At 41.0% G+C, this 15,872-nt stretch overlaps 1 protein-coding gene across 1 annotated transcript; it reads left to right on the plus strand.

Moving 5' to 3' along the window:
• Positions 1-261: 261 nt before the first annotated feature.
• LOC143333726 (immunoglobulin lambda-1 light chain-like) lies at positions 262-14,782 on the plus strand. Its single transcript, XM_076751956.1, has 4 exons — positions 262-301; positions 387-712; positions 13,420-13,453; positions 14,277-14,782. The coding sequence occupies exons 1-4, from the start codon at positions 262-264 to the stop codon at positions 14,600-14,602; spliced, it is 726 nt and encodes a 241-aa protein (XP_076608071.1). The 3' UTR covers positions 14,603-14,782.
• The last annotated feature ends 1,090 nt before the right edge of the window (positions 14,783-15,872 follow it).

Genomic DNA, 15,872 nt, shown 5'->3' on the forward strand with positions numbered 1-15,872 from the left:
AGCAGAGAGATCATTGGCCAGATGTGGTGATTGTGTATGAAATGGATGTTGAGAGTGAGGCAAAACAGAAGTGACGGAGTCGAGAGCAGAAAATAACAGAAAAAAATGAAACCAGTGTTGAAACACCTCCTCCTCCTCCTCCTCCTCCTCTTCTCCTCTCCTCAGTGTCTTTATAAGCTTCAGTCTCTCTTCTCCTCACACTCCAACCCTGCTCACCTCTCAGCTGGACAGTAAGGGACGTTTACAGCACACACTGACAACATGCTGGGGACCCTCTGCACTCTCATCACTGCTCTAACATGTAAGATATTCTTCTCATTGCTTTTATAGCTCAGATTTTCACACACAAACCTTTCACTCAAGGATTTTTCTGTGTTTGTTGACAGATGTTGATGCAGTGAAAGTGCTGACCCAGACGCCTGCTGTCCACACAGTTTCTCCAGGACAAGAGGTTGTTCTCAACTGCAACATTCAGAGATATGATGATGTTTCTGTCATTTGGTATAAACAGGTTCCTGGTGAAGTTCCTCAGTATGTTCTGAGCTTTTACTATGAGGACAGTTCACTTGAATTTGGAACAGGATTCTCCTCAGACAGATTCAACTGTAAAGCCTCATCAGACACAGATTACCAGTTCATCATTAAGAGGGCAGAGGCAGGAGACTCTGCTGTCTATTACTGTCACGCATGGGACGACTCTGCTAAAGAGGATTTACACTGTGACAAAAACCTCCTCACTAACTACTTCTGCTTTTTGAGCTGCTGATACATCTCCAATGGGAGTGAAACCATCAGCCACTGCTTTGTGTAACTTCCCAAGTGTAACATTCAGAATATAATTCTCAACTTCTAAACAATTGTTGTTATTGTCACAGAAATCTTCAGGTCTGCAGTGGCCGTTATATGCAGTCTGTCATATGTAAATGCTTTAATACAGTAACAGATAATATTCACCCATGTAAATGTAACCAACTAAAACTAATATTTATTGTTCACATTAAATATTAATGTTTGCTGTCCCTCATAAATATTCACATCTTCTCATTTGCTGATATAAATTCAGATGATGTGAGAAATCTTTCTCGATGTGAATCCTCTGGTGCACCAAAACAACAACAAACCAGTCGTGTTTATCTTGATGTTGAGAAATAAGATGTCTTATCGATGTTGTTTTCTTGATGTCAGAGTGCCACCTGCTCCACCTCGCCTCATTGTCCCATTGCTCATTGTGATGGCTGCTGAGGTCATGTTCCTGATGCCCACTGTTTGGGGTCCATCTGTGAGAAAGTCCATGAATTCAGATCCAAAGGAAGGTCTTCAGGCTGAGGATCCACCTTCTATACCAGCTTCTGGTCAATGATTGTGTTGAATGCTGACTGGAACCAATGAACATTCTCATGTGGATGTTCTTGTTATCCAGATGCGACAGTGCAGGTGGAGAGCAGAGGAAGTGGCATTGATTGTGGACCTGTTGGTGCAGATAGGGGTCATGTGGGGTGGGGAGACAGGATTTGCTGTAATCCACGAACAGACACTCAAAGCACTGCATTGTGGTTGGTACAATTTCTACAGGAGAATCTTCACTGAAGCAGGACAATGCTTACTTTTTTTGGCACTCGGGGGATAGTGGTGGTCTTGAAGCACACAAGGACAACCACTTGGCTCATGGACATGTTGAAAATGTCGATGAGCACGTTGGTCAGCTGATCTGCGCTCATCCTGAGCAGTCATCCAGGAACAGCAGCCTTGCAGAGGTTCACTCTTGCGAGGGTTTGCCTGACGTTGACTGTGGACTGACAGAGTAGCTGGTCGTTCTGGGGGGGTACAGACATCCTGGTGGGTGTGTCATTGATGGCTTAGAAATGTGCATAGAAGTTATTCAGTGACCCTGGATGGGATGCTTGACACTCACATGCATGCGGTCTTGTAGTAAATGATGGCTTGCCTGGCGACAAATGCCATGTGTCATTTGTGTCACTTGTTGACACTTGGGTACCCTCATGACTGGACAGGTTGGCCTTTCCCTTCTGAGGGCTGCCATGTTTGTGCCATGCGACCATGCCACAGACTCTAAAAATAGTGGACAGAGCTTCCAGGTCTGAAGCGTGACGCCATTGTGGAAGTGCCTTAAACCTGTATTGTTTCTAACGACCAGCAGGGAACGACTCCACTGGCTGTGAAAGAAGTGTGATTGTACGTAAGCTTATGAGAAAATGACCCTACTTCTCCCTTGATTTATTACATCAGTAAACATTTTCTTAATAAGTTTCTGGTCTCAGTCACTTGTTTTAAGTAACACAAAAACAATCTGTTCTGTCAGCCACAGTTGAACAGTGACAAAGGAGAAATACTACATTGACCTGAAGGATCATGTCGATTCTGACATTTATGAAATTTGGAAAAGATGAATTGGAACAAACCGGATAAATATTCAACATCAACATCCTGATGCAGATTTTATAAAATCACTTTAATACAGTTAGAAACATGTAATAAAAATGAAGTGAAGTGTTTGTGAACAACAGAAGAGATTAAAATGTATGTTGAGAAACTCACAATCATGCTGCAGTGGATTAATGACTGAAACCAGTGTTGAGTGTTGAAACTCCTCCTCCTCCTCCTCCTCCTCCTCCTCTTCTCCTCTCCTCAGTGTCTTTATAAGCTTCAGTCTCTCTTCTCCTCACACTCCAACCCTGCTCACCTCTCAGCTGGACAGTAAGGGACGTTTACAGCACACACTGACAACATGCTGGGGACCCTCTGCACTCTCATCACTGCTCTAACATGTATGGAGGCTGACTTACTGCAGCTTTGAGCTCATGTTGGATTCATCAGTCTGTGTGTTTCTCTTGACTTCATGTCATCTTGTTGTTTCCAGGTGTGAGTGGTGTGACAGTGGTGACACAGAAGCCTCCTGTTGTGGCGCTGAGGACAGGAGAGACAGCCACCATGGACTGTAACCTGGGCACTGTCACAGGGAGTTATGTTTACTGGTACAAACAGATTCCAGGAGGAGTTCCTCAGTTTGTACTGAGGTTTTATCACAGCGATAGTTCTCCCACCTATGGCTCTGGTTTCTCGTCTCCAAAGTTCACATCTACTCATCAGTCAAAATCAGATTATCGTTTGATCATCAACAATGTGGAGGAGGGAGACTCAGCAGTCTATTACTGTGCTACATGGGACAACTCTGTGAATGAGTGGGTATCACAGTGATTTACACGGTGACAAAAACCTCCTCACTAAATACTTCTGCTTTTTGAGTCTTTCACTGGTATTGACTGGCAGTCAGCAAACAGCCACTGCTTTCTGTAACTTCCCCACACAACATTAAATCTCTTAAAATCTAACATTAATCCTGAGATCTATCTAGTGTTAGTTTGCTAAACGTAATCTTATCTTTGTAATTATTTAAAAAAGATTTCAATAATGAAAATTTGCAAAATGTTCTGGTTTCATGAATTAAATTCTCAAAATGTAATAAAACCTATTTTACAGAAATCTTCTGGTGCACATGTAGCCATGATTATTATACTGACACTTAGATTAAATTGGAGACCCCAACACTGCCCTCTGTCACTATAATCAACAACACGTGTCTGATATGAAACGTTCAAGTTTCTGGGATCCACAATCTCCCAGAACCCAAAGTGCACATCCAACATCACCACAATCAGTAAAAAGGCCCAGCAGAGGATGAACTTCCTGTGTCAGGTCAGGAAGTTCAACCTGCCTCAGGAGCTGCTGGTCCAGTTCCACACTGCAGTCATCCAGTCTGGACTCTGTTCATCCATCACTGTCTGGTTTGGATCGACCACCAAACAGGACAGAACAGACTGCAACAGACAGTCAGGACTGAAACATGTCCAGAGTCCTGTGTACACGTTACAGCTGACTCTGATTGTTACTCAGCACTGTTTATTGAACATATTGTCATAAACTACTGTGAGAGAAAACAATTCTGAAATCCAATGAAGTCACATTTAGCATCTGATCATCTTTACTTCATGTCTTTGAAATGAAACAGCACTTTAAAGAGAACATTTGTATCAACCCTGAGAATATTAGCACTGATGTAAAGGTCATCATCAGACCTGCAAAAACAACAGGAACAACAAAAAAACAAACTGGAACAAACTGATTTGTAGATAATAAGTGAACACAGATGAATCCTGTCATTTATTCATGACTGAAACCAGTGTTGAGTGTTGAAACTCCTCCTCCTCCTCCTCCTCCTCCTCTCCTCAGTGTCTTTATAAGCTTCAGTCTCTCTTCTCCTCACACTCCAACCCTGCTCACCTCTCAGCTGGACAGTAAGGGACGTTTACAGCACACACTGACAACATGCTGGGGACCCTCTGCACTCTCATCACTGCTCTAACATGTAAGATATTCTTCTCATTGCTTTTATAACTCAGATTTTCACACACAAACCTTTCACTCATGGATTTTTCTGTGTTTGTTGACAGATGTTGATGCAGTGATCGTGCTGACCCAGACGCCTGCTGTCCACACAGTTTCTCCAGGACAAGAGGTTGTTCTCAACTGCAAAACTGATTCTGGAAATTATGTCAGTTGGTATAAACAGGTTCCTGGTGAAGCTCCTCAGTATGTTCTGAGATTTTACTATTCAGACAGTTCACCCAGCTTTGGAACAGGATTCTCCTCAGACAGATTCAACTCTAAAGCCTCATCAAACACAGATTACCAGTTCATCATTAAGAGGGCAGAGGCAGGAGACTCTGCTGTCTATTACTGCAACACATGGGACAGCTCTGCTTCTGCAGCTGTATCACAGTGATTTACACTGTGACAAAAACCTCCTCACTAACGACTTCTGCTTTTTGAGCGTCTCACACATTTCCTCCGATAATAGATTCAAATAAACCCAGTGTGCAGTTGTTTCCAATAAAGTTGTGACCCTGTGTGAAACATGTTTTGAAGCAGAATGTGATGAATATTCAAAATCCCATGTTTTATTGAAAATAACACAAAGACAAAATATAAATGTTGAAATGGAGAAATTTCATTGTTGTCTGATTATGACATCCTCATTTAGAATTTGATGCCAGCAACAGCAGTGTCCCAAACTGTTTGGAAATCATTTGCTTTCAAACATTCAAATGCTCTTATTGGTTTTCCTGCCACATTGATTCAAGTATATATTTTGAAATTGACTGTATTTATGAAGCGTTTTTCTACTCTGACAACCACTAAAACAACACTACACTCGTCTGCATTCACCCATTCACACACATATTCACACGACCCGCCGAGGCCTCCTGCTCATTTTGAGCTTTTAACCATTCACACACACTCACACACCAATGGCACAGCACTGGGAGGAAACTGGGCTTTAGTGTGTTGTCCAAGGATACTTTGACATGTGGACTGCAGAGGCTGAGGAGTGAACCTCCGACCTTCTGATAGGTGGACTAACGTTCTACCTCTTCATACCTTTACTCATAATGTGTGTCATTCTTTTTACAAGTCAGACTTCAGCTCTTTGTGGTGTTCAAATTTCTTTTGTTGATCAAATGTTTGCAGGTGTAGCACATCAGCAACATTGATTTTATCACAATAACAAGGTAAAAATGTTTCACAGATCTCAGTTACAAGCAATTTACACACATCGATCTGAGCAGCAGCAAGATAAATCGCCCCATGGAGTCCAGACGCTGGTGATGGCAGATGACTCTGTTGACTGACAAGCTGATGATGATGATGAAACGATGAAAGTGAAGATCTGCACAGACTGGATGTGAGGATCTGATGAGAACAGCTGATATCTTCATTGACAGACCCTGACAACGTCAACAAAGACATCATGAGTGACCATGTCTGAGAACAGTGAATGTATAATCGCTTGAGCAATAATAATAATAATAATAATAATAATAATAATAATAATAATAATAATAATAATAATAATAATAATAACGTCTTAGCGATGTTGTTTTCTTGATGTCGGAGTGCCAGCTGCTCCACCTCCCTCTGTGCATTGTCCCATCATCTCTGCTGATGAGGCTCATCAGTTTCATGCCGTCCATAATATCTTGATAATATAAATGGAGTCATATTTGGTAGAGCAGTCACAAGTCATCAGCATGCTGCATGTACACATGTATCCATGCATATTTGTTCGGATCCTACTGACCTGTTCTCTCCTAGTGTGTCTCCTTGCCCTTTTCCTAGTGTTATTGTTGTCTGTCTGTTCTCCCCTGTCTGTGCAGCAGGTTGTTTCCCTGCACCCAGTCAGCTCCGCCCCCTCACCTGAGAGGCATGTTCCTGATTAGGCACAGTACTTAAGGAGAGAGCCCTCTCCCACCTCTTCCGGATTATTCCTCTGTCCATGGCTGTGTCTGGTTGTTCCCAGTGAGAACGCTAACTACCCTTTAACTGCCACTCATCATGTGCTCCTGTGTTTCAGTGCCTTCCTGCCGCTTCAGCGCGTGCCTTGCCTCAAACCCGCCTTGTCGGAGCTCCCTTTGTTCTCTCCCACTCCGTTTGATTGCGCCTTTAGTTTATTTATTCTCCACTCCTCACTGGTGCACTTTTTGTTGTTATTTATTGTTATTTAATTCTCGTTTTACTTGATTGCTGTGTTCAGGTCTGCATCTTTGAGTCCAAACTAATTTGTTAGGCAAAAGCTTCACAATATTATCACTTCATGGTTAAAAAGTAACCTGTTACATGAATCATTGAATACTTATTCAGCACAATTTGTACTTTAGATATTTCTTGATGTTCATTGTTGTCATCTGTGCCTTCTTGTTCTACAGTTAATCTAGCACATTTTAACCTTCTAGATCATACAAGGCTGGCAGAAACCGTATCACAGTTAAAATCCACAACATGCTGCCTTGATACTCTGCCAACAAACTTTTTTAAAAATGTCTTTAATTGCATAGCTCCAGATGTGTTGCAGATAATAAATAATTCTCTTCAGTCTGGTCACTTTCCCCAGGCCCTGAAAACTGCAGTAATAAAACCTCTCCTAAAAAAGGCTAATCTGGATGCTTCAGCGATAAGCAACTACAGGCCAATATCAAATCTTCCCTTTCTAGGAAAAATTATTGAAAGGGTTGTTTTTCAACAAATGCATGCTTTCATGATGCAGAACAATCTTTTTAATGCATTTCATTCTGGATTTCGTCCACACCACAGTACTGAGACTTTACTTATCAAAGTTTTAAATGACATACATCTGAATAATGATGCTTCCAAAACCTCAGTCTTAGTATTATTAGATCTCAGTGCTGCCTTTGATACAGTTGATCATGACGTACTTCTTGACAGACTGGAAAAGTGGGTGGGACTTACTGGCACTGTACTACACTGGTTCAAATCTTACTTACAAGATAGAGACTACTTTGTGTCAATTGGTGAGCATGTGTCCGAACGACAAAAGATGATGTGTGGGGTGCCACAAGGGTCCATTCTCGGACCACTTCTTTTCAATATCTACATGTTGCCCCTAGCTCAGATCATGGAGCAATATAATATTTCTTATCATACTTACGCAGATGATACACAACTTTATATTTCTGTGTCATCACATGACTACAGTCCCTTACTTTCACTGAGTGACTGTATTCATCAAATCAATGAGTGGATGTGCCAGAATTTTCTTCAGCTTAATGCAGATAAGACAGAAGTGATTGTATTTGGCCCCAAAAATGAAAGGTCAAAGATCAGTGCTCACCTTAATGCCATGTCACTGACAACAACAGATAAAGCCAGAAATCTTGGTGTAATTATTGATTCTGACCTGAATTTTAACAGCCAGTTAAAGCTCATTACCAAATCAGCCTACTACCACCTGAAAAATATAACCAGAATTAAGGGATGTCTGCCCAAAGAAGACATGGAAAAACTTGTTCATGCATTTATTTTCAGTAGGTTGGACTATTGCAATGGAGTCTTTACTGGCCTAAACAAAAAATCAATTAGGCAACTACAGCTGATTCAAAATGCTGCTGCACGAGTCCTTACAAACACCAGAAAAATGGACCATATTACACCAGTCCTCAGATCACTACATTGGCTTCCTGTGAATCAAAGAATAGACTTCAAAATCTTACTGTTGGTCTACAAAGCATTAAATGGTCTAGGACCGAAATATATTGTAGATTTATTAACTCCATATGAAGTATCCAGACCTCTCAGGTCATCAGGGACAGGTCTATTGTGTGTTCCCAGAATGAGAACCAAACAAAGTGAAGCAGCTTTCAGTTATTATGCTCCTCACCTGTGGAACACTCTCCCTGCACACCTGAGGTCTGCACCAACTGTCAGCTCATTTAAATCAGAGTTGAAAACATTATTATTTGCTACAGCTTTTACTTAAAGTAATCATTTTAAATGCTAGATTATTGTCTTAAACACTAAATTATTGTCTTTTACTGGCTTCCTTTAATTGTATTTTATTTTTATTTTTCTATTCTCTTCTAATCTCTTTCTTTCTTTCTTTCTTTCTTTGAAATGTATGATTTTAATGTATTTTTATGCTTCTGTAAAGCACTTTGAATTGCCTGGTGTATGAATTGTGCTATACAAATAAATTTGCCTTGCCTTGCCTTGCCTTGTTTTCCAGCTTTTTTCTCTTGTATGTACATATACTGAAATGTTTATGTTGACCTTTGTTCAGCATTGTTCAGCTTTTTTTTTTTTTTTTTTACAATAATACTATTATTAATAATAAACGCATTGTGAGCCAGTAAAAACTTTACACTTTCATGTATACCTTTCTTCAGCTTTGTTGTGTGAGCTTCGTGACTATTTCTGTGATCGTACATTGAAAGCAACAGAAAACCAAATAACTTGTGTTTAAACATGATTGTTACTGAACACTGTTTGCTGCTCGTACTGTCATAAACAACTGTGAGAAACCATCAATCTGAAATCCAGCAACAAAATATTTATAATGTGATCCTATTTTTTGGTCTTTTGGCTCAAAAAGCATCTTAAAAAGAACATTTGTACCACCTCTGAGAATATTAACACTGAAACAAACTCCTCCTCCTCCTCCTCCTCCTCCTCTTCTCCTCTCCTCAGTGTCTTTATAAGCTTCAGTCTCTCTTCTCCTCACACTCCAACCCTGCTCACCTCTCAGCTGGACAGTAAGGGACGTTTACAGCACACACTGACAACATGCTGGGGACCCTCTGCACTCTCATCACTGCTCTAACATGTAAGATATTCTTCTCATTGCTTTTATAGCTCAGATTTTCACACACAAACCTTTCACTCATGGATTTTTCTTTGTTTGTTGACAGATGTTGATGCAGTGATCGTGCTGACCCAGACGCCTGCTGTCCACACAGTTTCTCCAGGACAAGAGGTTGTTCTCAACTGCAAAACTGATTCTGGAAATTATGTCAGTTGGTATAAACAGGTTCCTGGTGAAGCTCCTCAGTATGTTCTGAGTTTTTTATATGGGAGCAGTTCACCCAGCTTTGGAACAGGATTCTCCTCAGACAGATTCAACTCTAAAGCCTCATCAAACACAGATTACCAGTTCATCATTAAGAGGGCAGAGGCAGGAGACTCTGCTGTCTATCACTGTCACACATGGGACACCTCTGCTAACGAGCACGTATCACAGTGATTTACACTGTGACAAAAACCTCCTCACTAACTACTTCTGCTTTTTGAGTCTCTCACAGGTCTTGACTGGCAGTCAGCAAGAAGCCAATGTCATCTATAACTTCCCCACGAAAATATTAAAGTCATGTTTTCAAAGTTTTTCACATTTTCATCAAAGTTTCACATTAATCCGGAGAACGATCTCATATTTGCTGAACATAAACAATATTGACACATGCAACGTCACGTCACGTTTTATTACACTGTACAAAACTCACTGTTTACAGAAAATACTATTTTAGTTTCACAAATGAATGATGTTTTTCCAAGAAATTCATAACAGGACTCATTATTAATATGGATCATGCTAAGCTGGTGAGAGGACAATTTACAAAGTGTGATCAAACTGAGATAACGGATAAACAGTTGTGTTTACTCCAGCTTCTTACTTTCTACCTGACAGATCACAAAGTTCCTGACAAACAGGAAGCAGCAGGTGAGACTGGAGAAAATCACATCCTGCTGTGGCGTCCCTCAGGGATGTGTGCTCTCCCCACTGCTCTTCCTCCTCGACTCCAACGACTGCACCTCAGGACACTCGTCTGTAAAACTCCTGAAGTCTGCAGACGACACAATGACCATCGACCACATGACGGTGATGAGTCTTCATACAGATGGGAGGATGGACAGCTGGTCCTCTGGTGTGATCCACAATCTCCCAGAACCCAAAGTGCACGTCCAACATCACCACAATCAGTAAAAAGGCCCAGCAGAGGATGAACTTCCTGTGTCAGGTCAGGAAGTTCAACCTGCCTCAGGAGCTGCTGGTCCAGTTCCACACTGCAGTCATCCAGTCTGGACTCTGTTCATCCATCACTGTCTGGTTTGGATCGACCACCAAACAGGACAGAACAGACTGCAACAGACAGTCAGGACTGAAACATGTCCAGAGTCCTGTGTACACGTTACAGCTGACTCTGATTGTTACTCAGCACTGTTTATTGAACATATTGTCATAAACTACTGTGAGAGAAAACAATTCTGAAATCCAATGAAGTCACATTTAGCATCTGATCATCTTTACTTCATGTCATTGAAATGAAACAGCACTTTAAAGAGAACATTTGTATCAACCCTGAGAATATTAGCACTGATGTAAAGGTCATCATCAGACCTGCAAAGACAACAACAACAACAACAACAAAACAAACTGGAACAAACTGATTTGTGGATATTTATTCATGACTGAAACCAGTGTTGAGTGTTGAAACTCCTCCTCCTCCTCCTCCTCTTCTCCTCTACTTTCTGTGGAGGCTCCGGTCAGTCAGTGTCTGCAGTCCTGTGCTGAGGATGTTCTAGCAGGCTGTGGTAGCCAGAGCTGTTTCCTTCACTGTTGTTTGCTGGGGCAGCAGGGTGAGGGCAGTCGACACCAACAGAATCTGCCTCATGTTGAGAGATGGACAGCCGAAGCACGAGGTCCTGAGGTGGCTCCAGGCTCCTTTTCAGCTCTGATCTGCTCTGTTTTAATTAAATTATCACCTGTTATCGTGAAGAAGTGCTGATTGTTTCACTTCCAGCTGCAGTAACTATAACAGTAATCTGATTCATGAGACAAACACCAACATCAACTGATAAACAGTTTCAATAAAACATTTCTGTTCATGTGTTTGGATTATGAGGAAACATGTTTGTGTGGTGGAAAGAAAATTTAGACAAGTGAAAATACTGAGATTAGAGGTGAACATTTACCTCCACATGTTCTTATGAGAGAAGAACGTTTACTTCACATAGAACGATGAAAGATGAACATGAACTGATACACTGATGATGATCTGACTGGAGTTAAAAATACTCATCAAAGGACATCAACACACCTCCAAACACCATCAGTTCATAAACATTAAGGTGATGAAATATGAGATTGATGGTATGAAATGATTCAGTGACACAAACAAAATTCATTTTATCTTTGAATGTGCTGAGTCTTGAAACTCCTCCTCCTCCTCCTCCTCCTCCTCCTCCTCCTCCTCCTCTTCTCCTCTCCTCAGTGTCTTTATAAGCTTCAGTCTCTCTTCTCCTCACACTCCAACCCTGCTCACCTCTCAGCTGGACAGTAAGGGACGTTTACAGCACACACTGACAACATGCTGGGGACCCTCTGCACTCTCATCACTGCTCTAACATGTAAGATATTCTTCTCATTGCTTTTATAGCTCAGATTTTCACACACAAACCTTTCACTCATGGATTTTTCTGTGTTTGTTGACAGATGTTGATGCAGTGATCGTGCTGACCCAGACGCCTGCTGTCCACACAGTTTCTCCAGGACAAGAGGTTGTTCTCAACTGCAACATTCAGAGATACGATCGCAATTATGTCAGTTGGTATAAACAGGTTCCTGGTGAAGCTCCTCAGTTTGTTCTGAGATTTCACTATTCAGACAGTTCACCCAGCTTTGGAACAGGATTCTCCTCAAACAGATTCAACTCTAAAGCCTCATCAAACACAGATTACCAGTTCATCATTAAGAGGGCAGAGGCAGGAGACTCTGCTATCTATTACTGTCAAACATGGGACGACTCTGCAGCTGCAGCTGTATCACAGTGATTTACACTGTGACAAAAACCTCCTCACTAACTACTTCTGCTTTCTGACTCTCTGACACATGAACTAATGCTCTCTATAACTACCCTACATGAGACTTTAAAAAAACTACAAACCAGTTTCATCAATCTGATCTTGAAAATCTAATTTCATATAAAAGTTTCATCCAAATCTCTCTTGACATTGAAATTGAAGAAATAATTAGATTCAGCATTTGTTGTTTTCTGCTTTTCATTGAATTTTTTTCATTTGCACTAGACAAAAAAAAAAAACACCAACGACTGATAAACAAAGATAAAAAAGGAATTTGATTCATATTGTTGGGGATAAATATATGTGGTAAATATCTGTATTGATCAGTCAGTGGAAATGATGAATCACTTCTGTTTGTGGTCTCAGAGACTCCGTCTGTGAAACAAGATTAAATCCAATGGATTTGAATCAGCTCCATCTGTGTGATTGGTGCTGTCAGCACTTTTTATGCAGCATTTCACCTCCCAAACATCAAATCAGTCTCCATCAGTTCATGTTTGTTGCAGTTTTATAACAGTCTGTTCATAAGAGGTCAAACAGGGAGTTTGACCTCTCTGACGTTGAATTGACCTCAAACATCAGAAATGTCACCATGTGTCAAAACATCTTTCACTTTTCTACACACTGAGTTTTAATGAGGTCATAAGAAGAACATATTGAGTATATTTGCACAGACAGCAGTGGGTCTGTGGGTCTCCAACAATGTCAACAAACACAGGGTGAACACTGTTACAGGACAAAATCCACAGCCTGATGAGTTCAGTACAGCAGGAGCTTGTGAGTAATTATGTCTCTGACATTATATCAACTGCTTTGGTTGAATTTGATCGTCTGAAGACGACTTTTGGCTGCAGCGAGTTAAACAGAAAATGACTGTTATCCCATCCCTGCAGTCAATAACAGACAACCAAGTTCAGCTGCATTGTCTGAATGATTTTCCTCATTAACATTGGACTGAATTGACTGATGATATCTGGACTTTTAACATGTCCAGCATGAAAACAAAAGGATGCAGCAGAAGACTGAGAATCAGTCCTCAAGTCCAGCAGTGTTTGTGAACAGAAGCAGACTGATGAAGTGAACGAGATGTTGACAGTGAAAGTTGGTCTCAACAGGATGTTTCAGTTCCACTCCCCTCATCAGTGAGAGTCAGGAGGTTTTTGTACGGCCATGTGTACAAACTGAATCACTGTGGTATTCGGACAAGGCACCAAGCTGACTGTGACAAGTAAGTACTTTTTAACTGATCACAAAACAAGACAGATTCTCTGTTTCTGAGTCAAATTCGGTGAAAATCATCAATTCATATCAGGCTGACTGTTCAGAAAGTCAAACATGTTGTTGAGTGAATTTCACTTTGACTTCTGTTCATCTGCTTTGATGCCAGACTGTGTCTTTGAGGACAAAGTAAAGATCTGCTAATGATCAAAATGTGTTCAATGATATCTACAAATACTCTGAAGTGTTTTGATGGCTGAGCAATTTTAATATTTGGACAAAATGTACAAAATTATTTTATATTGTCAAGACTGATGGCATGTTTGTATCATTGTAAAACCAAATGCTAAATAATCTGTCAAATGTAATTTATTCTGTCATATCAACACTAAATTATTGAGCTTAATTTATTAATGTTACTGACTATTCTTCCAAATTTTAGGGAGTTTTTAAGTTTTTTTATGGAAATGAATATTGTTTTTCTCTCAATGATTAGACAGACAACAGCAAAACAGCTAAATGACCACTGATTTACTGTCGTGCCATTTGTGAGACACAGAAAGTGACTTCATGAATTTTTTTCAGTGTAAAAATGATCCTGAATGAATCCAAATATTTCTAAGTTTGTAACTGATAGACTTTGTTTGAAACAGGAAGAGTGCTCATATTTTAGGCGATGGTTTCAAAATGTTTTCACTCATTTAAAATGCTTCACTTCTTCACTGTGTTTGTAGTATTGTTGAAGAAAACAGTGAAATAATCTGCTGCTGTCGTGCTTTGTATCAGTGATTGGATTTGGAGTTATTTGATGAATGTCCTTGGTGTGTTTTCAGGCTCCAGCCTCCCTCCTCCTGTCCTCACAGTCTTCCCTCCGTCCCGTGCTGAGCTCCAGTCCAACAAAGCCACTCTGGTCTGTCTGTCCAGTCAGTCTGTGCCTTTTGCAGATGTGAGCTGGTTGTCTGGTGGGAGTCCAGTGAGCAGCGGGATCTCCACCAGCACCGCTGTTCAGCAAGCGGACCGGACTTTCCGAATCAGCAGCTCTCTGGCCATCCAGACGTCAGACTGGAACATGGATAAGGTTTACACGTGTAAAGTGTCTCTGGGCTCCCAGACTTCAGAGAAAAACATCGACAAGTCGCACTGTCCCACTGAAGAATAGCAGAGGAGCAGAATGAGCATTTCAAAGCTGCTTCTTTACTGTTTGTGCTGTTTGCTCATGACGAGGTTGACGTGTTAGAAAAGATGTGTCTGCATGCTTGTAATAAATGTTGTGACAGTGAGGTGGAGGTGTTGTATCAGCTTTGCAACTGCTGCGTTTGTCCAGACTCATTCAATAAAAAGTGACCATACAACAAACTGTGGACGACAAAAGTGTTTGTATTTATTTTTTTTTCTTGAAAACATCATTTGAAACAATAATGTTCATCAAAATGTTGTAACTGTCAGTAGATTTTATTTTTCTCCTCATGTTCATCTCACATCTCATGAATCCAGGACACAGAGATAACAGACATATTTCTGTCTGATTATTACTTCAGTGTGTTTCTTCAGAAAGCTACATTGTTATTAGGAGTTAATTTGAAATAAAAGCTCAACAGAGAGATTAAAATCGCCTTTTTTTGTATTTAGTTGCTTGCAGTCGTTAAGACGTTACACAAATCAGATGAAATGAGCAAATGAAACTGAACGTTTATCCTCCGTCAGTGAAGCATCACCTCTTCCTTCCCAGGATGCACCTGCAGGCCTCCTCTGCTTATTTATAGCTGCATGTAAATGAAGAGGTCAAGTGTCAGCTCTCTGTGAAATCAGAGGGAACTCAATTCAATCCCTTTTATTAAGAAGTGAGCAAAGACACAAATCTGTGACAATAAAAGTGCAGGAAGTGCTCTTCAAATCATCATGTTGTCATATTTTGGGGTCGGGGGGAGACATTGTCTGCAGAGACAATAATGGAGACAGAAAAGACTTTTCCCTTCACAGAAGATAAGAGAGCAAGAAATGTGCCAAAGCATGCAGATTGAAGCAAAGCTCCTCCTCCTGTCAGTCACTCTCAGTTTCAGTGTTGTCTTAAATTGCTCCTCCAGCACCTCCTCTCCTCATCCTCCAAACCCTCTAATCTGTCAGCAGGAAGCTCACTTTCCAAGTTCCAAGGCCATTCTCAGCACACACTGACAACATGCTGGGGACCCTCTGCACTCTCATCACTGCTCTAACATGTAAGGAGGCTGACTTACTGCAGCTTTGAGCTCATGTTGGATTCATCAGTCTGTGTGTTTCTCTTGACTTCATGTCATCTTGTTGTTTCCAGGTGTGAGTGGTGTGACGGTGGTGACACAGAAGCCTCCTGTCGTGGCGCTGAGGACAGGAGAGACAGCCACCATGGACTGTAACCTGGGCACTGTGACTAACCGTGCTGCTCGATGGTACAA

This window comes from Chaetodon auriga, chromosome 16 (assembly GCF_051107435.1).
Source record: "Chaetodon auriga isolate fChaAug3 chromosome 16, fChaAug3.hap1, whole genome shotgun sequence".
Lineage (NCBI taxonomy): Eukaryota > Metazoa > Chordata > Actinopteri > Chaetodontiformes > Chaetodontidae > Chaetodon > Chaetodon auriga.

Bases quoted from the DNA above. Each gene is read 5' to 3' on its own strand.
- LOC143333726 (XM_076751956.1), top strand. From the start codon at position 262: ATGCTGGGGACCCTCTGCACTCTCATCACTGCTCTAACAT. The intron at 302-386 runs GTAAGATATTCT...GTTTGTTGACAG, and splicing joins TCTCATCACTGCTCTAACAT to ATGTTGATGCAGTGAAAGTG. The intron at 13,454-14,276 runs GTAAGTACTTTT...GTGTGTTTTCAG, and splicing joins CACCAAGCTGACTGTGACAA to GCTCCAGCCTCCCTCCTCCT.